This window comes from Chiloscyllium plagiosum, unplaced genomic scaffold, assembly GCF_037043375.1.
Source record: "Chiloscyllium plagiosum isolate Xiang-an unplaced genomic scaffold, Cpla_swu_hap1 HiC_scaffold_2, whole genome shotgun sequence".
NCBI lineage: Eukaryota > Metazoa > Chordata > Chondrichthyes > Orectolobiformes > Hemiscylliidae > Chiloscyllium > Chiloscyllium plagiosum.
This window is the reverse complement of record NW_028270140.1, coordinates 102,461,954-102,486,158: the sequence shown is the minus strand read 5'-3', so window position 1 is coordinate 102,486,158 and position 24,205 is coordinate 102,461,954. Positions and strand designations below refer to the sequence as shown.

Sequence of the window (24,205 nt, the reverse complement as noted above, 5' to 3'; positions counted from 1 at the left end):
CTAAGCTCGTACAAGAAAAGCTAAACCACACACTAAAAAATGGCATTTTAGGCAACATTAGTTAAATTGTGTGAAAGAAAATTAACTAGTTTCCATTCCTGATCATTTCTTGTGGTTCCAAGTATACAATAAATGGTTTTGGCATTGTTTCTTCCCAGATTAGTCTGCAACACTTTCCATCCAGTTCACAAAGTACTAACAAATATTTGGATAAGAGAATGAACGCTTATGACTTAAATAGAATTACACCTTTGGCTAGTTTGCAGTTTTCAAATGAAAATGGCTATGGGAGAAAACTAAAGGAAACATCAAAGGGAAAATATTGAGACAAAGGAAGAAATCTTAAGTTTAAATTAGAATCAAAAATAAATACAAATAGTCATATAATAAAAGTTGAGTACTGCTGAAAAAAAAATATTTTGTTGAAGTATTTCATCTTGAATTCATCAGAACAATTCACAAAAATAACCAAGTGAAGGGAACACCAATATTTACACTGTATGATGGGAGAGTGCTGAATGACTATTAAATGGACTCTGACTGGTAGAGGTGTTGTCATGGAGAATAAAAAATCTAATGGTAATTGACACTTAACTGCTTGGCGTAGTTTAAATTCAAAACCAGGTGTATAGGCTCTGATTGGTCAAGGCATCTCAGGACATTGGTCTCTGCCAATCAGATCCCATTTACCAACTTTCCAATACTTTCCTCTCAAACAAAATGTGTTTTTTTCAACAATAGTCAAATACTGAAAAATTAAATATTATTATTGCTCCAATTAATTTCTAAGCACAAGGCATGGGTAAAAATTAAATACCTTTCAAATTGAAATTGCAATTCCCTGGTGAGTTTAAAAAAAAGGGCAGTAGAGCAGTATTACTGTTTACAAACCGATGCCTAATCAGTACCAAATCTAATATTGCTTGTTTTGACAATCACTGAGAATAAAAACAAATCAGCCTATGCAGCATTTGAATCTGAATAACATTCTTTATTCTTTATTAAGGAGTGACAGATTTCAACAGGGCTTCACAACTTTGTATTTCAAGCTACTATTAATAAAATTGAGAAGAAGTTCAAAAATACATAATAAATACACTGAGACAGAACTTATTTAAGAAAACTGCCTATCAGCATGATGGATGAAAAATGTAACATAGAGTCATAGAGATGTACAGCATGGAAACAGACCCTTCGGTCCAACTAGTCCATGCCGACAAGATATCACAACCCAATCAAGTCGCACCTGCCAGCACCTGGCTCATTTCCCTCCAAACTCTTCCCATTCATATACCCCTCCAGATGCTTTTTAAAAGTTGCAATTGTACCAGCCTCTAGCACTTCCTCTGGCAGCTCATTCCATACACGTACCAACCTCTGAGTGAAAAAGTTGCCCCTTAGGTCTCTTTTATATCTTTCCCCTCTCAGACTAAACCTACGCCTTCTAGTTCTGGACTCCCCCGTTCCAGGGAAGAGACTTTGTCCAACTGTCCTATTCATGCCCCTCATGATTTTAAAAACCTCAATAAGCTTACCCCTTAGCCTCCGACATTCCAGGGAAAACAGCCCTAGCCTATTCAACCTCTCTCTATAGCTCAAATCCTCCAATCTGGGCAACATCCTTGTAAATCTTTTCTGAACCCTTTCAATTTTCACAACATTTTACCAATAGGAAGGAGACTAGAATTGCACGCAATATTCCAAAAGTGGCCTAACCAATGTCCTGTACAGCCTCAACATGACCTCCCAACTCCTATACTCAATACTCTGACCAATAAAGAAAAGCAAACCAAATGTCTTTTTCATTATGCTATCTACCTGCGACTCAACTTTCAGGGAGCTATGAACCTGCACGTCAAGGTCTTCTTGATCAGTGACACTCCCTAGAACCTTACCATTAACTGTGTAAGTCATGCTAAGATTTGCTTTCCCAAAATGCAGCACCTCACATTTATCGAAATTAAACTCCATGTGCCACTTCTCAGTCCATTGGCCCATCTGATCAAGATCCTGTTGTAATCTGAGGTAACCTTCTTTGCTGTCCACTACATCTCCAAGTTTTGGTGTCATCTGCAAATTTACTAATTATACTCTTATACTCACATCCAAATCATGTATATAAATGACGAAAAGTAGTGGATCCAGCACCGATCCTTGTGACACTCCACTGGTCCCAAGGTCTGCAGTCTGGAAAACAACCCTCCACCCACCACGCTCTGTCTTCTACCTTTGAGCCAGTTCTGTATCCAAATGGCTAGTTCTCCCTGTATTCTGTGAGATCTAACCTTGCTAACCAGTCTCCCATGGGGAACCTTGTCGAACGCCTTACTGAAGTCCATATAGATCACGTCTACTGCTCTGTCCTCATCAATGCTCTTTGTTACTTCTTTAACAAACTTAATCAAGTTTGGGAGACATGATTTCCTACACACAAAGCCATGTTGACTAGCCCTAATCAGAACTTGCCTTTCCAAATGCATGTACATCCTGTCCCTCAGGATTCCCTCCAACAACTTGCCCACCACTGACGTTGGGCTCACTGGTCTATAGATCCCTAGGTTGTCCTTACCTCCCTTCTTAAACGGTGACACCATGTTAGCCAACCTCCAGTCTTCCAGCACCTCACCTGTGACTATTGATGATACAAATTTCTCAGCAAGGGGCCAGCAATCACTTCCCTAGCTTCCCACAGAGTTCTAGGTACACCTGATCAGGTCCTGGGGCTTTATCCACTTTTATGTGCTTCAAGACATCCAGTATTTCCTTCTCCGTAATATGGACATTTTTCAAAATGCCATGTTTTATTCGCATTAATATCTATTGAGATGTCAAACTTACTTAATTGTGGAGAGGTTGAGCAATATGTTATTTGTAAGAATAAGTCAATCTTCCAAAAATCTAGTGGCCAAACAAGTTTTAGCCTGAGGCTGATTCAGGGAAAATGACAGAATGTGTTTCTTACCATAGAGCTTATTCTGTTGTCCTTTCCTGATCTAATTAAACAGTAGTTATAGATCAGCAAAACGAACAGCATCAGTGGGATAACATAGAGTTCAAAATTCCAAACTGTAACCAGATAGATCTAGACAAAATAAAGATACAAAGATAATTGATTAAACAAATCATGCAGATTAAAATCAAACAGATTATTTCTTAAATTATCTTCTTTAAGTTCTATGATTATTGGTTGGCTGTAACAAAGTACATTTTCAGAGACAGATGTCAATTCTTGGCATTTTTTGTTACCCTGATATAGTTGAGAGAGAATGAAAATGCCAGCTAAAATTAATCCCTAAACTTGGACTCTGATAGACCACATTAATAAATTGAAGTTCTGAACTGTTCAATATAAGGGCATTAAAGCTCAATGGTTAGGATCTTCAATTTCAATTTCTATCTTCCTTCAATTTTTTTTATGAGTTCAGGGATAAATACGTTTTTCCCCCTTGTAAAAGTATTTTTCTCACCAGAAACCTTCTGGTCTTGTCATATGTCTCACCAGTGAAAAAAAATGCTTTATCTCTGTATTTTCCACTTGAGATCTAGGAAAATTGGCGACCAACTTGGAATAATAAATTGTAATTCTAACAATTATTGCCATGTTTATTTTCATGTCAATGGGAAGTTTGGAGAATTACATAAGTAAACTTAAAATTGTAAAATGTAAAATTGCCCCCAATGTGGTAATCAAGAACATATGTGTATATTTTTGGAAGGTGTGAAAGAGAATAAACTTCCTTTAAGAACTCAATTGCTTGTGATGACCTCTAGATATAATTATCTCCATAAAAACACTATAACCTAGGAATCCCTTCTTGCAAAGAAACATTTGACACATTAATATTTATTGTCCTTGATTTTCTCTTTAGTTTTCTCCCAAAGCTCATGCTTAATTGAAAGTGACTAATTAGTCAAAAGTGTAATGGTTTAGTGGTCAATGATTTAGTGATGCTTGTGCTCTAGTCTCCTCTTGTATCAGATTAAAGGAAAGAGCCTAAAAGATGTCATCCTGTTCATATAAAATGAAATAATAATGAAAGAAATTTCATATGAATTCTTGAAAGCATATACTTGTTGTGATGTAAACTTCTTCAATATTTTCTTTTTGGTTGCATTCAATTTGGGATTTAGAAATAAATCTATCAATAGCACAAACATGACTACTGACCATGATATTACCAATCTCGGATTGTGAAATTTTCTTCATACATCAGTCATGGTTTTTGTTGTCTGTGGCTCAGTGGTTAGCACTGCTGCCACACAGCACCAGGGTCCCAGGTTCAATTCCAGCCTCGGGTGACTGACTGTGTGGAGTTTGCATATTCTCCCTGTGCCTGCGTGGGTTTCCTCCAGGTGCTCCAGTTTCATCCCACAGTCCAAAGATGCAGGGCGGAAGGTGCAGGGCAGGTGAATTGGCCATGCTAAATTGTCCATAGTGTTAGGTGCATTAGTCAGAGGGAAATGGGTCTGGGTAGATTACTCTTCGGAGAGTCTGTGTGGACTTGTTCGGCTGAAGGGCCCGTTTCCACACTGTAAGAAATCTAAATCTAAATCTAAACAGTGCAATGCCGTCACATATATGTAGATATATACCATAAAGATGTCACTCACAAAATAGAACATGTTCTCCATTCATAACAAAATATCACCATTTTTTTGTATATATAAACAATTTTGCCTTGAATGTAGGAGGGTTGATCTGTAAGTTTGTGGATGATAAGAAAATTGGGGGGAGAGTAAACAATGAGGATTGTAGGCTCGTGGGTCAGTGCATTATAGAGGGCTGGTGAGATTGGCTGATCTGGAAAATGGAATTCAATCCAGATGGGCGTGAAGTGATGCATTTGGGCACGATAAATGAGGTAAGGGAATATACAATGAATAATAGGACTCTGTCCTTGATATGTATAACCACTGGGTCCTTAAGAAAGCAGGATAAGTAGATAAAGTGGTTAAGAAGGCATATGGGATGTTTGCATTTGTTAGCTGAGTCATACAGATTACCAACTGGGAGGTTATGCTAAAACTTTATAAAACATTGGTTAGGCTACAGCTTGAGTATTGTGTGCAGTTCTGGTAATCACATTAGGAGAGATGTGATTGCATTGGAGAGGGTGCAGAGGGGATTTACCAAATGTTGCCTGGGCTGGAGAGTTTCAGTTATGAAGATAGATTGACTAGACTAGGGTTGTTTCCCTGGGAGCAGAGGAGACTGAGAGGGGATATGATCAAGACACATAAAATTATGAGGGGCAGAGAATGGACATATGGAAAGAAACCTTTCTCCTTGGTGGAGGAATCAATTAAGTGAGGCATGGTTTTAAGATGAGGGGCGGAAGGTTTAAAAGAGTGTGCAGAAACGATTTTTCTCCCCGAGGGTGACGGGAGTCTGGAAACCACTGCCTGTATGGGTAATATGGGCAGGAACCCTCATAACATTTAAGCAGTATTTAGATATACACATGTGATGCCAAGGTCACATACTGAAGAAGGGGATTACAATTGTTAGGTCATTGTTTTTAACTGGTGCAGGCCTAATGGGCTGAAGTGTGTTTTTCTGTGCTGTAGACTTCCAAGGCTGTAAGATTCTATGACACTTATGTAGGGATACCCATGAAATTCCCAACATTGTCCTGCAACTTTACAGATGAGGAGAATCACAGTGGTCTACAACACAGAAAAAGGTTCTTTAGCCCATTGAGACTGCACAAGTCAAAACAACCGCATTACTATTCTAATCCCATCTCGCAGCACTCTTGCAATGTGGTTGTACCTTCAGTCTCAGCCATGAATGATTATGTAATTGATCAGATGGCTGTATTAGGAACAAGAGTGCTACCAAATGGTCATGTATTATTTGTTTTTATCTTTCTTCCTTAACTCCAACGACACTGTGCCTTTTATGCCCAGTGAGCACCAGCTCTATGATATCACAAGTTTGCTCCAGCTCCTAAAGACCTGACACAATAATCCTCCCCAAGCTTATCCCCCCAGTGGAGTTAGCTAGACTATTTCTCTTTACAGAATTTACTCTATATCTTTTTTCTTTATTTCTCCGCTACCCCTCTCCTATGTTTTTGACTTGATCCATTAGTGTTCGTAGGTATGTCAAGAAAGTCTATGACAAGTTCTCGAAGCTGTATTTTTCTCTGCTGGCTTTTTTTAGAAAAGATATTCAGAGTAGTCTGACCCAAGGTATCAGTCAAAGGCAGTGGTACTTTGTGGCACACTACTAGCAGTGTTTGATTTTGTTCCAGTGAATGGGTAGTTCCTGCCATAGCGGTGGTAGATGGATAATCTGAACTAATGAGATGAGGTGACGCCAGTTGCAATGGATAGAATCCATTCACTAATTGGTGCAATCAGTACTGCCCAGTGCCTCTCTGAAAGGACCCTTCCTATAAAGGTCCCTTACCCAGACAGTCTGGCAACGTTCTAAGATAGGTAACGTTTTGGTGCAGTAATGTTTATTTTATTTCTGCTCCTGCCTACTTTTGAATTCACATTCCTTCTGAGTAGCAATCTGAATTATTTTAGTTGTTGCTGCCTATAATCAAGTTATCTGCAGAGTAGGGAGTTGACTTTTTAACCTGTGGCTCATCAGCAGTTCTGATGGAAAAAGCCCTGAGGAGAGTGGAGTTGAGTGGTAAAAGAACAAAATCTGGATTCTCTTTCAGCAGATGTTTTGCTGTTTGAACTGTTCATTCTACGTCTCTACTGGGGCCAAGGGTATCTAGGTTGATCTGTGATATGCTGAAAGCCCAGTGTCTTTGCAAATTATTTGAATTACTCATAAGGAAACTGTAGACTGCTGGTGGAAACAACACATCTGGAATACTGTAGGTAGCAAAAGGTTCCTTTTGGACTTTTACAACTACTTTACTGATCACTGTCGTCAGTTTTGTAACATCAAGCCATTGTACAAAATAGTCATCGACCATGATGAGCTAAGCATGGCCTTCATACATACTCATGCCCAAACAGACCCTGAATCTATTTAAAAATGTTGTAGGAATGAGAGCTTCCTATCATTAATCATTACATCTGGCACAAGTATTATAATTAATGATAAGTTCCTTTAATTGTTTCAAAATCCCTAGTCATGAAATGGCCACAAGGGCTTGTGGACTATATTTGGTTAAGTATGCTTGGTGAATCTTCTGAAGAATGACAATGCAGTGAATGGGGAATTACCAGTTGACCAACAAAGTCAAGTAGTGTTCCCTTTATTTGGAGTATGTCTTTTGAGCATGGACTGTAAACTTTATTCCAGGATGTGCTTGGATACAATACCTGCACACACTGATACACTCAGAGAGTCCTTCTCTGATGAGGTTAAGTTAGTTTCATGAAGTTGCCCAAAATTTGTTGTACACAAAGAGGTGTGTTTGCTAACTCTTTTTTTATCCAGTAAGGAGATGCTTCAGGACATTATGTAATTTCCTATCATGGAGCTGGGAAGTATCAGCATGTCCCAGGATATTGTATATGGTACCACCTAGTCCCTGAAAAATGTTGCTCATACTACATTGGAAAACCTTAGATGCAGAGCAATATCAAAGGGTAATCTATTATAAAGTTAGTACTAAAAGGGGAGGTGAAGGTTGTGAGGAGTCAGGGGACTTGCTAAAATCACTATTGGCATCCAGTTTCGTAAATATTTTACCAGTACAAAACTTTTAAAAATGTCCATCAACTGAGGACATATGATGAATTTCTCTAGCAACTGCATTATTGAGTTGTGTGAGATCCTCATGAAGCTGAATTGAGCCTCTGAGTTTGGGAACTGCGACCTTACCTAAGCACTGTCCTGTAGGTTTGGTCACTGGAGAGATAACGCACATATTGACCATAATGATAAGTTCCTTTAACTGTTTCAAAATCCCTAGCCATGAAAGGGAACACTGCTTGACTTTGCGAGTCAACTGGTAATTCCCCATTCACTGCATTGTCATTCTTCAGAAGATTCACCAAGCATACTTAACCAAATATAGTCCATCAAATTGATTTTAATGTTTTTCTGCATGAGTAGCAATCCTAGGTGGAAAGAGACATATTGACTTTCAAAGTAATTTTGTAAGCTTCAAGTCTTCCCAGTCCTGTGAACAATTTTGGATATTAGTGTTCAAAAGTGCTTTTCACAGTGTTTGTGAATTCCTGCATAGAGGAGCAAAAACAGAACTTGCTGGAGAAACTCAGCAAGCCTGCCAGTACAAACAGTTTCTGTTTTGTTTCACATTTCCAGCATCCACAGTTATTTGTTTTTTGATTTATATGTCAGAGGTCAAAGGCAAAGTACGCCTCTTACCAGATGGGGAAAATAACTGGTTACTGATGACATATGTTTCTTCCAAATATGTGTGATCTTTGAATGTCAGAATCAGGTAAACTGTAGGTACGGTACTCCAGGTATATGGCACTGAAGAATTTACCCTCTTCAGTTGTCTGGGACACCAATTATAGTAAGTGCTGAATTTTACCAACTGACTTGGTGGTCCTGCCACTGGATTTAAAGTGTTACGACATGGAGTAAACCCTTCTGCTAATTAAACCAAACACACAGAAAAGCTCAGCTCGCCTCATAATCTGTTAAAGTATGAGTGACAGAGAAGTACCCAAATGCTACTATTTAAAGAAAAAATAACAAGTTTGTTCTTTAACTCCAAATGAGAACATTAACCGACAACTATCTATAATTGTCAGCCTTAAACAAATTGTTATCTACCTTCGACACTGTAACAATATACTGATCCAATAAAGCCCCTATTATATTTACAGCAAATCAATTTTCAAAACCAGCTGTCGTCTTTGGGTGTCAAACCTCCTCTGTTTGTAGATTCCCTTGGGTAATTTTCGGTCTTCTGCTGCAAAGATGTTTCGTATGAAAAAGGTACCTTTTAGAGAGAAGGGTTGTGGACAGTCTGTATGACAACGGCAGGTGCTCTTTCTCTGGCTAACTGTCCAAAATGCCTGTTTTCTTTAATATATACCCCAAATATTGGATTGTCTCAATGGTTTGATGTTGTCAAAACAGTAAAATTTAAATTCGATTGGGTTTTAGTAACTTGGGGCATAATTTAAACTGATTAGTTGAATTCCAATTGCTGTGAAAACAACTCAGTATCTGGGTTACAGCTCAAATGTAATTGTCTGCAGTCAGTCACCTGGTAGTGCTTGTATTCACTCTGTCTTAAAGGTACAGTACACACCTCCAACTTCATAACAAAAGTGAAAAGAAACCATGCTTTAATAGGCGGCAGGAACCAGGGTTGCATATTACCAGCAATTAAGAGTCTGCTACAGTGATTACTAACCAAAGGAAAATGGCAGCTCCACCAGTAATAATGACCAGTCCAATCAGAGTACTGTAGCTTATGAGTGCTACCACAAACAATAGCCATTCCTGAAGCTGCAACACTGGATCAAGGATATCTAAACATTGGGACACCCTCAAAGACAGGTTATTGTGATATTGAGGCCACTATTATCAAGGAACCTCATCTTAGCCAGGGAACACCTATTAAAGATGGTTCAGCCTAGAACCGACTGGTGGGTCTCCAGTATTTAACTGACTATATCCTCTCATCAAATGTTGGCCCTTAACCACTCTCTGAACTGACTCAATTGACAAGCCAGTGGACAACCAAAGCATTACCTTCCTTACTACTATGCTATATTGCTAGCGATGGGATGATTTTTGGCTTCCTGCTTCAACATAAGTTTTAATCATAGTGCAGTATATCATGTACCAACACTTCTAGTTTATTTTAATTCCTTCATGCGATGTGAGGATTGCTGACAAGGCCAGCATTTGTTCCCTTTCAATTTGATTAATAGAAGTCTCGTTTTGCTTGAAAAACAAGGAGCGGCATGAAAATTCCCTTTACTCTTATGGTGTGGTAAGACTGCTTAGAATTAGAGCAGAACTGACTGTCAACTGGTTGTGTGAATTTCCTTTATCTGCTCTTTTAATTAAAGTGTTAACCCTTTATTTATATTGCACCAGATGAGCTCAGCTCAATTTCACATAGACACATATAACTTTATGCCCTTGATAGAATCACCCTGATATTAATTCCATCGATTTAATTAATCAACAATGTTTAATTATCATCCAGGCATTGAAGACGAAAACTTGCACTAATATGTCATCAGGCATAAACCTGTCATTCTTCACCTTTGTTTACAAACCTGGGAAAATTACCTTACTAATATTCCATGCTCATAAATATATATGTTAATCAGATACCTAAAGGATTACATTGGAAAGCATTGATGGTATTTCATTAACCCAAGATTCCATTTATATTCATGTCATCACAGTAAGTACATTAGTTACTATACTGTGTTGTCAGCTGTTCTCTAAAACTACTTAAAAGAAAAGTCACTTTAAAATCACTGTTACCTAACTTATTCTTGGAATGGTTAGAATGAAAGATATGTATAAAGAATTAAGGTAACTACACCTGTGCAACATCACCTTTAATAAGAACCTAAATGTTTAGATAGACTAGTTTGCATTCTCTAAACAAGTATACACTATTCATATCTTTCTGATACAAAGGTTTTAGCAGATTCAAGGGACTATTTGATGTTTCAGACTGTGTCTCCATAATATGTAGGGGAGGTGAGAGTGAACTGCCTTGAAATAAAGGCAGCACTTGACTGAACGTGGCATCAAGATGCCTGAGTCAAACTAAAGTCAGAGGGAATCAGGGGAAAAGCACTCCACTGGCTGATATCATACCCAGCACAAAGGAAGATAGGTCTGGTTGTTAGAGGTCAATTATCCCAGCCTTTGGAGTTCCACAGGCTAGTTTCCTGGGCCTAACCATCTTCAGCTGTTTCCTCACTGACTTTCCCTCTATCATAAAGTCAGAAGTGGGGATGTTCACTGATGATTGCACAATGTTTAGCACCATTCACATTACTATATGAAACAGTTCATGCCCAGTGCATTGTGAGCTGGACAACATCCAGGCTTGAGCTGACAATTGCAAAGTAATAATTATAACACACAGGTTCCAGGCAATGATCATTTATAATAAAAGATTATTTGAACCATTTGCCTTTTGACATTCAATGACATGACTATCAGTGAATCCTTCACTATTACATCTTGGGGGTACCACGAAGGGCAGAACCTGAACTGGATTAGTCATATAAATACACTAGACTAGATTCCCTACAGTGTGGAAACAGGCCCTTCGGCCCAACCAGTCCACACTGACCCCTCCGAAGAGTAACCCATCCAGACCCATTTCCCTCTGACTAATGCACCTAACACTATGGGCAATTTAGCATGGCCAATTCACCTGGCCTGCACATCTTTGGACTGTGGGAGGAAACTGGAGCACTCAGAGGAAACCCACGCAGACATGGGGAGAATGTGCAAACTCTACACAGACAATCACCCGAGGCTGGAATCGAACCTGGGACCAATGAGTGCAACCACTGTGCCACCATGCCACCCTGAATGTCGTAGCTACAAGAACAGATTAGAGGCAAGGAAACCTGTAGTGAGTAACTCACTTGCTGACTCCGCAAGCTTATGCACCATCACCAAGGAGGTGGAATACCTCCATTTGCCTGCATGGGCACAGTTCTAACAAACTCAAAGAAATTGACACCATTCAGATAAAAAGCAGCCCACTTGATTGTTAAACCATAATTTCCTTCAATGTTGGTTCCTCCAGCCCAATGTATAGTGGCATCAATATATACCAATTACAAGATGCAGTGCAGCAACTCAAAAGTTCCTTCAACAGCACCTTTCAAACCCACAATCCCTACTATTTAAAAGGGAATGAGCAGCAGCATCACCACCTGCAATTTACCCTCTGAGTCACTCACCATCTTGATTTGTCATTATTTTTTTTTTAGATTAGATTAGATTAGATTAGATTATGTTGCTATTTCTTCAGTGTCACTCAGTTAAAATCCTATGTGTGTGCATCTTTATCATATAGACTGTGGCAGTTCAAGCAGGCAGTTCACCACCACCCTACCAAGGGCAATAGGGGTGGATGGGCAATAAATGTTGGCCTTGCAGTGTCACATGGAGCTGTGTGCGTGTGTCACATGGAGCTGTGTGCGTGTGTCACCACCCCCCACCTTTTCCTCCACTACATCGATGACTGTATCGGCGCTACCTTGTGCTCCCATGAGGAGGTTGAACAGTTCATCCACTTTACCAACACCTTCCACCCCGACCTCAAATTTACCTGGACCAGCTCAGACTCTTCCCTCCCTTCCTAGACCTCTCCATTTCTATCTCGGGCGACCGACTCAACACGGACATTTACTATAAACTGACCGACTCCCACAGCTACCTAGATTACACCTCCTCCCACCCTGCCCCCTGTAAAAACGCCATCCCATATTCCCAATCCTTCACCTCTGCTGCATCTGCTCCCAGGAGGACCAATTCTAATACTGAACAATCCAGATGGCCTCCTTCTTCAAAGACCGCAATTTCCCCTCAGACGTGGTTGACGATGCTCTCCACTGCATCTCCTCCAATTCCGACTCCTCCGCCCTTGAACCCTGCCCCTCCAATCGCCACCAGGACAGAACCCCACTGGTCCTCACCTACCAACCCACCAACCTCCAGATACATCGTATCATCCTTCGTCATTTCTGCCACCTCCAAACAGACCACCACCAAGGATATATTTGTCTCCCCTCCCCTATCAATGAACCAGAAAGACCATTCCCTCCGCGACTCCTTCATCAGGTCCACACCCCCCACCAACCCAACCTCCACTCCCGGCACCTTCCCCTGCAACCGCAAGAAATGCAAAGCTTGTGCCCACACCTTCCCCCTCACTTCCCTCCAAGGCCCCAAGGGATCCTTCCATATCTGTCACAAATTTACCTGCACCTCCACACACATCATTTACTGCATCCGCTGCACCCGATGTGGCCTCCTCTACATTGGGGAGACAGGCCGCCTACTTGCGGAATGTTTCAGAGAACACCTCTGGGACACCCGTACCAACCAACCCAACCGCCCCGTGGCTGAACACTTTAACTCCCCCTCCCACTCCGCCAAGGACATGCAGGAAGAGCACCTCATCTTCCGCCTAGGAACCCTCCAACCACAAGGGATGAATGCAGATTTCTCCAGCTTCCTCATTTCCCCTCTCCCCACCTTATCTCAGTCCAAACCCTCGGACTCAGCACCGCCTTCTTGACCTGCAATCTTCTTCCCGACCTCTCCGCCCCCACCCCCTCTCTGGCCTATCACCCTCACCTTAACCTCCTTCCACCTATCGCATTCCCAACGCCCCTCCCCCAAATCCCTCCACCCTATCTTTTATCTTAGCCTGCTTGGCACACCCTCCTCATTCCTGAAGAAGGGCTTATGCCCGAAATGTCGATTCTCCTGCTCCTTGGATGCTGCCTGACCTGCTGTGCTTTTCCAGCAACACATTTTTCAGCTCAATTTCTATGTGTTGCCCATTTTGTGTATCTGTAGGTCAAAGCAATCATTGGAACTATATGCAACTTAGAAATATTATCAAAAAGATTCTTGCCAATGATGATAATTTCCCTTGAAAGCTTCATGGTCACGATGACTGAGATTAGCTTTTTAATTCTATATTTAATACTTAAATTTAAACTCAGCTCCAAATGGCACAAATGGCTGAATGGTAAGCATACTCTGCACATCTGTACATCTTCAAACAGAATTTAAAATTAGCTGATATACAAGATCTCATTTATTTCACCTGGCAAAACTCAGAACACCCAAATAATAAATATTCACTATAAAGATAAATGTATAGTGTTTTTCTTCAAAGATATCAAGAAGTCAGATCAAATAAAATCTTGCCCTTATGATTGTTTGAATACTATTTAGTATGGATGATTTCAGTTCCATTATTTTACATGGGATTAAAGTAACAAGGAATAAAAGCGAATGTAAAATCCATGACCCTGAACACTCTTGGGTTCTCCTGATTGCCTGCTGTGGAAATTTTACACACATAACCCTGTCGGCTACAGAAGTTTTGAGCACATCCTGTTTAAATTTACCAATGCCTATGGGATTATAATTGGTACACTCTTCCCAGAAAGCATCTATAAACCACCTCTTGTTTGCAATTAAAGAAGAATCTACTAAACACTCCATCTTAATACTTAACTGCTGTATAATTTCAGAGTCTAACTGTTGTAAATGTCATATTTCAGCCTAGACATATTTATTGCAAATGGAAGATTTAAGCAGCTTACTTATCAGCTTAATATTTTTTACTGATTCTCTCCTGATCAATTAATAAAATATAAGTTAAATGCTCATCAATAAGGATATCGAGTAAAATTAGGAATCCACCAAATTTTGTAATGAATGATTATCCCAAACCCATTTCATTCACCTACCAACAATCTATATCAACTGTGATTCAAACATTAGCTTCATAAGCTTCACATCACCCTCCCTCCCTTAATACTGTCGAACTCTTCACACTCACATCTCATAGATTTCAAATACTGCCATCAAATACAACAGGAGCACTAAACAAATGCACTGTGGAGGACACAGTGACTGTAATACACTACAGCAACAACAAATCAATGTAAGGCAGGCACAGTTTCTATAGTGCTGTTCCTATTGAGGAGACAGTGCTGGGAATAATGGGAGAAGCTATTTGTAAAGCCTTGGTCAGTTGCATCACTGTAGCCAATGGGGAGTGTGGTATATTGCTGCCTTATGCACATCAAATCCCACTTAACCTTCATTCTGCAACTTGTTAATAGGGGAAAGTGGGTACTGCAGATGCTGGAGATTAGAGTCAAGATTAGAGTAGTGCTGGAAAAGCACAGCAGGTCAGGCAGCTCCCAGCCTCATTCCTGATGAAGGACTTTTGTCCGAAATGTTGATTTTTCTGCTCCTCATGCTGCCTGACCTGCTGTGTTTTTCCAGCACTACTCTAAACTTGGTAATAGGGCTCTGGCACTGGTAATAGGAAAAAAGGAGGAGCTGTATCGTTGGGACAGTCTTCAGCTGAACCTTGGTGGGACCAGTATTATGATGAGATTCATAACTAGGGTGGCAGAAAATAATTTAAATTAAATATTGGAGGTAAAGGAATTATGTGAAAGGTGATGTGATACAGAGCTTGAAACTTAAGAGTGTATCAGGACATAAAGGTGAGAATGCAAAAAGGTAAAAAGACAAAATTATGCCATTTGTGGCAGAGAGGTTATGTTGAAGATATACAAAACTTGCACTGGAGGGAGTACAGAGGAACTTCAACAGGATGTTGCCTGGAATTGAGCAGCATTCATGAAGAGAAACTGGATAGAGTCAGGCAGTTTTCTTTTGAGCAGAGAAGGCTGAGAGGGGACCTGACTGAGGTGTATGGACAAGATTATAGGAAGTAGCTGTTCCCCTTACTGGAAGGGTCAAGAACATGGGGCATAATTGTAAGGTGAAGAGCAGTGTTTTAGAGGGGATCTGATCTTTTCACCCAGATGGTTGTGGGATCTGGAATGGGAGGGTAATAGAGGTGAGAAACCTGCAGAGATAATAGATGCATTGGTTATAATATTCCAAAATTTCTTAGATTCTGAAAGGGTCCTGGGGAAATATCACATTTATTCAAGAAAAGAGAGAGACAAAAAGATATATGCCAGTTAGCAGAGTCGGGACATGGTTAGAATGCATTATTAGGCAGGTTACAGCAGGATACTTAGAAAATGTTAAATGTGATCAGGCAGAGTAATTCATTTATTAAGAGATTTTTCTGAGGACCAGTAGATGTGGTGTACCTGGATTTCTTAAAAGCGTCAAAGGTTGCCACATAAGACAAGAACATATACTTAGGGAGAAACATATAAGCAAGGGTAAAGGATTGGCTAGCAACAGGAAGCATAAAGAAGGAATAAATTGCTCTTTTTGGGGTTTACCAGGTGTAACTAGTGATGTATCACTGGGATCAAAGTTGGGGCCTTAACTATTTACAATCTATATCTGTGACATAGATGTTGGAGCCGAACATAAGGCAATTAAATTTGCTTATGACATGTTGTAAACTATATTACCAACAAGAAGTGGGAGGTCTGCAAAGAGATCTAGATGGGTCAATTGAATGGGAAAGGTTTGGTAGATGAAGCATAATGTGAATTTGTCCACTTCAACAGCAGGAATAGAAATGCTGCATACTATTAAACAGAGATTGCAGAACCCTGAGGTAGAAGAGGATCTAGTAGGCAGGTGCTATAATGTTATTAGAAAGGGAAATTTAATATTGGAGTTTATTCCAAATGGAATGGAACATAAGCTATACAGGTCCTCGGTGAGACCACATCTGGTGCATTTTATATACTTTTAGCCTCTTTATTCCTTTTTAATTACTTGTAGAAGTTCTATACTCCACTTTTTTCTGGTAGATTGAATTTGTATTCTATTCTTCCTTTCCTTATTAGTTTCTTGTTCTTCCTTTGCTGTATATTAAATACTTCTCAATCTTTAGCTCTTGTATCAAACTCCCCTGTGATCATCAATATGTGGCAATCATGAGGCATTTTTAGCATTTAGCACTCTAGCTAAGCTTGTCTCAATATATAATGCTGATGTATGCATGCCTAAAGTGAAACTAATGTAATATGAAATATTATCAAGCGATATTTAATTTTGAAAAACACTTCTGCTAACATTTTGTTTTCAACTCTCATGACATTGGCAATGTGGTTGAGCAAGAGCATCACAGCCATGTTGCAGACCATCCTTATTTGACCAAGGGGCACTTTAATACAATGTCTGCAGATGCAGCATTGTCAGTTGATGCTGGATTTCACCAGTGAATAACTTTCCCACCCACTAAAACCCATGCGTCTTGCAAGCATGCTGCTGACACTTAGAGCTTGTATTATAAACATTCAGGCAAAGACAATCATTCCAATTACAAACAGTAACTGATTTGGAACATGCAATCCATTGAGTCACATGGCTTGTGGACAGCAACAATGCAGTAAGAAAGTGTGTAGGTCAATGCATTGAATAGCAAGGTTGCAGTTAAGTTCTCTTGTCGTGATCTCTGATGAGGACTTTGATGGTTCAGCATCAGCATCCCTCAGGAAAAGGCTAATGGTTGTATGCTTGGTATGTTAGCACACCTGGCAGAGAGTTATTGTCACTGTCAAGGAAACGTGTATGGAATGAGCAGCCAGAGGAAGTGGTGGAGGTTGGTACAATTGCAAAATGTAAGAGGCATTTGGATGGGTATATGAATAGGAAGGGCTTGGAGGGATATGGGCTGGGTGTTGGCAAGTGGGACTAGATTGGGTTGGCATATCTGGTCGGCATGGACGGGTTGGACCAAAGGGTCTGTTTCCATGCTGTACATCTCTATGACTCTATGACTATGGCTCCAAGTTGGTACAAGGCTTTGAGCAGAGTTTGGAACCATTACATCAGCATAGTAATGGTCTGCTCACTGATGTTCCTCATGCAGATTGGCTGTTGTTCTATTAGTGGGGTTATATAGTGAGGTTGAGGAGGGGACTGTTCAATTACTTACAGAATGAATAAATCTTCTTACTGAGCAATCAACCTCTGGTTTGCTGTGGTTGCTGAAAGACTGTGGGAAATACAAACTGTCACAGGATGAAAGCACACAATTGCTGCCAGGATAGTAGGCATTCATCATCGTAATGCCGTGAGCACGGATGGAGATCAATTACACATTGAATGATTGGCAATCTTTATGTTTTTGGTAAACTTTTCCAAGGAGAAGCTCCCCCCAACCTGGCTGAGGTGAGAACTTGGACTTGACTTGAAATCCAGTTCCAGCACAGGCATGCCTTCTTTGGGACTTGCTGTAGTCCAAGTGGTGATCACAGTTTCAGACAGTTTTAAAGGTGGATTTTACTCCCCATCAGAGATAGAAGTCTCGCTTCAAATAAACAATAGCTTGACTTTTCTGGTGGTGGGGATACAGGGAGCTCTCCAATAACCCCCTCCATTAAAAAAAACTGTCCATAGTTTAAGATTAGCTCTGAAGTCCTAGTGGTGTCAGCACTACAGAAACCAAGTGAGGTGAAAAGTATAGGGAGTGCTCCAAACCATTGTCAGTGCAACCAATATAAGTTGTCATGTTGTTAAAGCTGATAGTCTAGATGTTCCATATGTGAAAGTGGGCAAATCATGACATCTATCAACATTTAATGTTGGTTCATAAAGATTCCTTTCATTGAATCCGGGTGTTGCCCATTCCTAATCGCATTTGAGAGCTGATGGTGAGCTGTCTTCTTGAATTGCCACAGATGACATAATGCTTGGATTAGGAATGGCATTCCAGGATTTTGACCTAGTGACTGTGAAAGAACAGCTATGTAGTTCCATGTGAGGATGGTGTGTGGTTTGGAGGGGAAATTACATATGGCGATTCTCCCATGCATCTGCTCTCCTTGACCTTCTAGCTGGTAGAGGTCATGGGTTAGAAAAGTATTGTTGAATGATACTTGGTGAGTTGGTGCAGTGTAAATTATAGATGGCACATACTGCTGCCATTGTGCATCAGTGGTGGAGGGAGTTAATGTTGAAGGTGGTAGGAAGGATATCTATGGGGCTACATTATCCCACCCACCACGCCTGAAACATCGACTCTCCTGCTCCTCGGATGCTGCCTGACTGACTGTGCTTTTCCAGCACCACACTTTTCAACTCTGATCTCCAGCATCTGCAGTCCTCACTTTCATCTATGGCACTGTGCCTAATTTCATTGTCCCATCTTCCAACTGCTAATCCACCCCTTGGAGGCCATAAAATACAGCCCTGCTAGGATGGAGTCCTCCCCTCTAAACATTAGAAATGTAGGATCAAAAATATTGCATAAAAATACAGTAATTTTCCAAACATCCTTCATATACATTCTCATTCAATGTTTTCCTTTGTTTTCTTGAAGGGACCCATTGTTGCTGAGGTAATCTCCCAAGCTATCCTTCTGACGAAATGTCACTGGACTCAAAATGTGAAACTCTATTTTTCTCTCTACTGAGCTTCTCTAGCACTTCCTGTTTTTGTTTTAGATTTCCAGCATCTTCAAATCTTTGTTTTTATTCTCTGCTTCCAGTCTTGGCTTCCTTGGGAATCTTAGTTTTTTTTTAATCCTTTAGCTATTCTCAAGGATGATCTTAAAATTGTATGAACAGACTAATTGGTGATGGAAATCATTGAAGCCAAACCTGAACCTGTCTTCATCTGTCACTCACAGAGGTGGCCTTTCTGAAATATGGTCACTGGATAGTAATACATGCACCTCATTCCCAAGGGTACTGAGGCTCAGGTGATATCTAAATGATATCCCATATGAAACTAGATAATTCAGTACACATCAGGGATGTATCCTGATGCTTTCTAGGTTACCTAGCTTATTACAACACTCTTCAATTTATTAAACCACAAAGTTATCAGGGAGCAGATTTGATCACCTTGGTTAGAGGATTTTAGCTACAATTAGTTTAGAGTGTTGAGGTTGTTCTCCAAGTAGCATAGGATATTGCGTGAAGGAAGATATGAGAAAAGTACACATATATCTATATAAGTTTTACAAAGGACCTGTGAATTTGTCTGCAGAAAGTACAGTACCAGTATCTCAGTTGGCTTTCAGCTGTATGATGAACTGGAAATTGAGGAAGTATGACCTACTTCGATTGGAAACAGTGGTATGAGAGTCCAATAATAGTAATGATAAAAGGTTATAAAACGGAAAGTGATGGTCATGTCTGAGGAGACCTGGATGGGTGGACAACATCAGAAATTGATTAAAATTGAATTAAAGCAGCACAGAATTGCAGTGAACAGAGTAGATGCCTACAACTCCTCGTGGATTTATTGTGTATTATGAAGTCATAATTATAAATAAAAGCAAAAAAATACTTTTACATTAGCTGATGATATAACAGTAGGGCATGCAGACTTTAGGTTTTGTGCAGAAAGTAAGAGGAAAGCGAAGATGACTTTTTACATAAGTGGATGGTATTGACCTACAATCTTTGTGAAAGCTGAGGTGATAAATAATTCCAAAGAGAAATTGGATGCACTTTTGAGATAAATAAACATACAACACTCGGGGGAAACAATGGGGAAGAGGACTGATCAGATTGCTTAAAAAAAAGCCCAAATAAATCTGATGAGCAACAAGGCTTTCATCTATAACACATTCAAAAGCAAATATAATTCTTCATGTTAAAGGAAATAGCAATATCAGCTTCTAATTCTGTCATTTGTATATAAATAATGTGATGACCAAATTAGCATTACAGATTTAGGGTGATACATTTTACAATAATGACTAAAATTATTTGTGAAATTAATAAGTATGGTGGGGCAGATTGCTCCTAGCTACTGCAGTTTTGAATCTTGCCCAATGTATGAAAATAAAAACAAAAAATGCAGGAAATATTCAGCAAGTCAGGAATCTTCTGTGGAGAGAAAAACAGTTAATATTTCAGATGTTATTTCATTTGGATGATTTTTCTCTCCACAGTTGCTGCCTGATCTGCTGAGTATTTCCAGAATTTTCTATTTTTATTTCAGATTTCCAGAGTCTGCAGTGTTCTACTTTTGCAATGGAAGAAAATGACTGTCAAGGGTCACAAATGAGCTAATTGCCAACACTCATATTAACAGTGCTATGCACTACTGATGTTATCAGTTATACATATGACTACAGTATTGAGGAATTAAGTGCAATCTCAGGTTTACAATAGGCAGCAACATGTTAAACTCACTTCTAATTGTGCTGTCCATCATTTGCCTGAAGCTGCACTCAACTTTTCATTAATTGATTTTGTTGCAGAACCTGCTATTAATCCTCATTTATCTGTAGTGATATTAGCACAGTTAGCCTTTGTCCTGCTACCACTCTCCTATAAACTCCAATCCTGTATATTACACATAATTACTGAATTGGTATCTGTTGAAATAAGTACATACTTACTTTAAAATAGGGTGCGTGTTTTAACACAATAAGGATTTGCGCTATTGGTATCAATTTACATCCCTGCTATGATACATTGTTCAGTCTAGCTTTCTTTTTGCCTGGATCTGATGTACTATGTCATGATGACCCTCTAACCCTCTTTGTGCCCTTTTTAAGGGGATTTATTGGTGCTTACAGTTATGAATCATCACATAGACAGTTCAAGATATTGTACTAACCTTGTGAGCAACATTGGTATGGATGGAAACTAACTAATTTCTCAGAAATAGGGAAAAGAAAATGAGAGAAAGAGTGATTTCTAAGCACAAGCAAAAGCATTTTTTAATAGTAATCCACAAATAGTCCGTCTGCCTACACTTTCAGCTGTAAAGTACTGGTGGCTACAACAGAATTCAAAAACAGGAATTAATGTATGTTGGAAAAAACTACTTGTGTAATGAACAACACTAATAATTATGAGTGAAAAATAATAAATACTATTTTATGAATCAAAGCATAATATATTGGCCAAGGACATTTACACAAAAATTGCCAATAAAAAGCACAAAAGAAGTCCAAAGAAAAAAGTCATTAAAAATCGTTTCAACTACATATTGTTTTGTTTCCTATAGCTATTTTTTATACTTTTAAGAGGTAAAGGCAATTAAAATGGCTCATCCTACCAACTCCCTCAAAATAAGGTTTTGCAGGCAGGATGTTTATAGCTTACTGTATGCTATTTTAACTGATTGTTGTCCATTGTTCAGATTGTGCACTGTCTGAATGGGCTGCTAGTGAACCAGAAATGCTAGTGAAATGCAGGTTACATTTTATAATGGGCATGTGGATTGTGAGCGTTTTTGAAAAATCAATACAATTCATGACGACAATTTGAAGAATAGCCGAACATTAGGGTTTGCAACAAGCTTTTCAAACATTGCACACATCTTGCTACGAGTTATGGAGAAAAGGAGCGAGATTCTGTATCTGCAGAGAGACAGAAGACAGCAGGAAGAAACAGCAGAAGAAGGTCAATGCAGGAATGGATGCGCTGCAGGAAAACGCTGCGAGTTCATCTTTAAATAGCACAGCCAATCAGATGCTCAACTAACCTCACTTTTTGCTCAAATCACTACACTCCCAACATAGATTTACCAGCATTCTCTCTTTTTCTCATCCTCACACACTTAGCATTGTTAAATCTCACATCTAGAGCTCAGCGCACACTGGTGAGCTATTTATCCATGATAACCATTTGTCCAACTTTGAGATTTTGGCTACAGCTGTAATGGGTGGCAAACTTCAGTTAGCAACATTTATGAAGTGATAATGCATTGGTCCACGAAGAGCCTCACTGAATATAACATCCAGCTCTCAGCCCTTCTTCTCCTCCTCTTCCTTCGAGCAACTTGTCCTGAAATGTTGGATATCTCATTATTCTGTCAGTCATCCTTAAAAAACAGAGGCAGCCTTACTGGGCTGTGTGGAAGCAACTTGTTCGGTAGAAACTAGCAAATGAACACAACCTGACAACTTCCTATAGGGTAATGCAACTTACTCGTTTTCAGAATACTCTGAAAATTTGTGCAATTTGACTAGTTGGAAAGAAAAATCAGCAACTAACTCATAAGCAGTTCATGATCCCTTTTAATAGCACTTGTAGGTGACTATTGTGCCACTTAACATTCTGGTCATCAGTGCAAAGTCAAGACAGAGGCTAGCTGTACTGTGGAGTGGGAAAATGGCTGTGTGGCATCAAATTATCATTACAGTCTGATTTGTCTGTTCTGCATGTTACCATTGTCATTAGATGCTTGCATGCAGCCCCTTTACCAGGGTGATAACTTGTACACATCCCTTCAGAAGTGTGCACAACACTGTGGATCCCATTTTTGGTTATTAAATGGCTGCAGAATGCCTAAGAAACAACTCTACATATTATCACGACTCTACATATCTTCTCCAGTCTAGAATTGTTTCAATCTTTCTTCCAAGAATGGCAGTCTTCAGGACTTCATGATTTGCAATATTAAAAAAATACAAAGCAAAATAAAAGAAAATCAATAGTAGCAGTTTAGCTTAATTGTTAATTAGTCTAATGTCGGTACTATGAGATTTATTATCAGCAGTCAGTTGTTGAAAATAATTTTAAAAAGATGGTAAGAGTGCCATATGTAAGTGTGAATACCTCTATTAAGTGAGCTTATATATTCTGATCTGAGAAAAAAAAGTTCCAATTTTTCAACTTTTCCTTTCCAGTTGTGTATCTACAGTGGGCAGAATTCTAGTCCAAATGCACTGAACTCTCTTTATTGTGCGAAGCCAAAAATGCAGACAATGCTCCTCCATCACCTTCCCAAGGAACCTAAGATACACAATCATTGCTCTGTCAGTGCTACCAATGAAACAACTCCACAGAGGCCAGTAGCCCATCCACAAGTCATCTTTTATTTACGCATGAACAGTCATTGAATATAGTACTGCTTCGGTCAGATTCAGGTACTAGTGTGTCAGATTCTCTTGACACTCACCCTTTATATTTGTTTTTATACCAGATTAACAGCCCTAAGGAGGGAACTCATATTCTATGATGTTCAGATGGCTAACCTCCTTACAATCATTACAACCAACATCCTGACCACATTAACTTTTAAAAGTAGACATGAGTAAGACGTGTTTGTTTAGAGTATTTGGAGGGGGCATAGATGAAGAGTGGTGGATGAAGTTTGGTGGAACAAGTAGAAACAGAAGTAGATACCTAATGAATGTCTCAAGTGGCTTTAGAAAGCACAATGCCTCAAAGCTTTTGTATAAAACATTAAAAAAAACATATCAGAAGAAGAACGGGGACAACTTACTTTTAGAAAGATAAAGGATGTTGGGGAGACAATTCATTCAAACTAACGGAAATTGTGAATGTTCAAAGGGATGAGAATTGAAGTAAGTGAATATCTGAGCAGCTACATGACATTCTATAATGATAAGGATTCATGAACTGCCTTATGTTGCTGACTTGTATTTGCAGCTGGTGAAATTGCACAAATTTTCACAGTATTCGGAAGCCAGATTAAAGTTTCATTGGCCTACAGGGAGTGATCAGATTAATCCTTTTCTGTTCATTTAAAAGCTTCTACTGAACATTTCGCATCCAGTGATGCCCAGCCTAGTAAGATTTGCTCTGATTTTTAAGGATAGTTGAAAGAGTAATGAGAGCTTGGATATTGCAGGACATGCTGCTAGGAGTGTAGCACACTGAACTGGTGGCAACCTGA

The 24,205-nt window shown here is 39.5% G+C and overlaps 1 protein-coding gene across 15 annotated transcripts in view; it reads right to left on the bottom strand.

Annotated features, from left to right (window-relative positions):
• The window catches only part of mctp1a (multiple C2 domains, transmembrane 1a), a 643,540-nt gene that overhangs the window by 121,420 nt on the left and 497,915 nt on the right, over positions 1-24,205 (bottom strand). For all 15 annotated transcript variants that reach the window (XM_087999145.1, XM_087999160.1, XM_087999167.1 and 12 more), the window contains one exon: positions 2,963-3,082. In XM_087999145.1, coding sequence (XP_087855271.1) covers positions 2,963-3,082 — 120 coding nt within the window. The remainder of the gene's footprint in view (positions 1-2,962; positions 3,083-24,205) is intronic.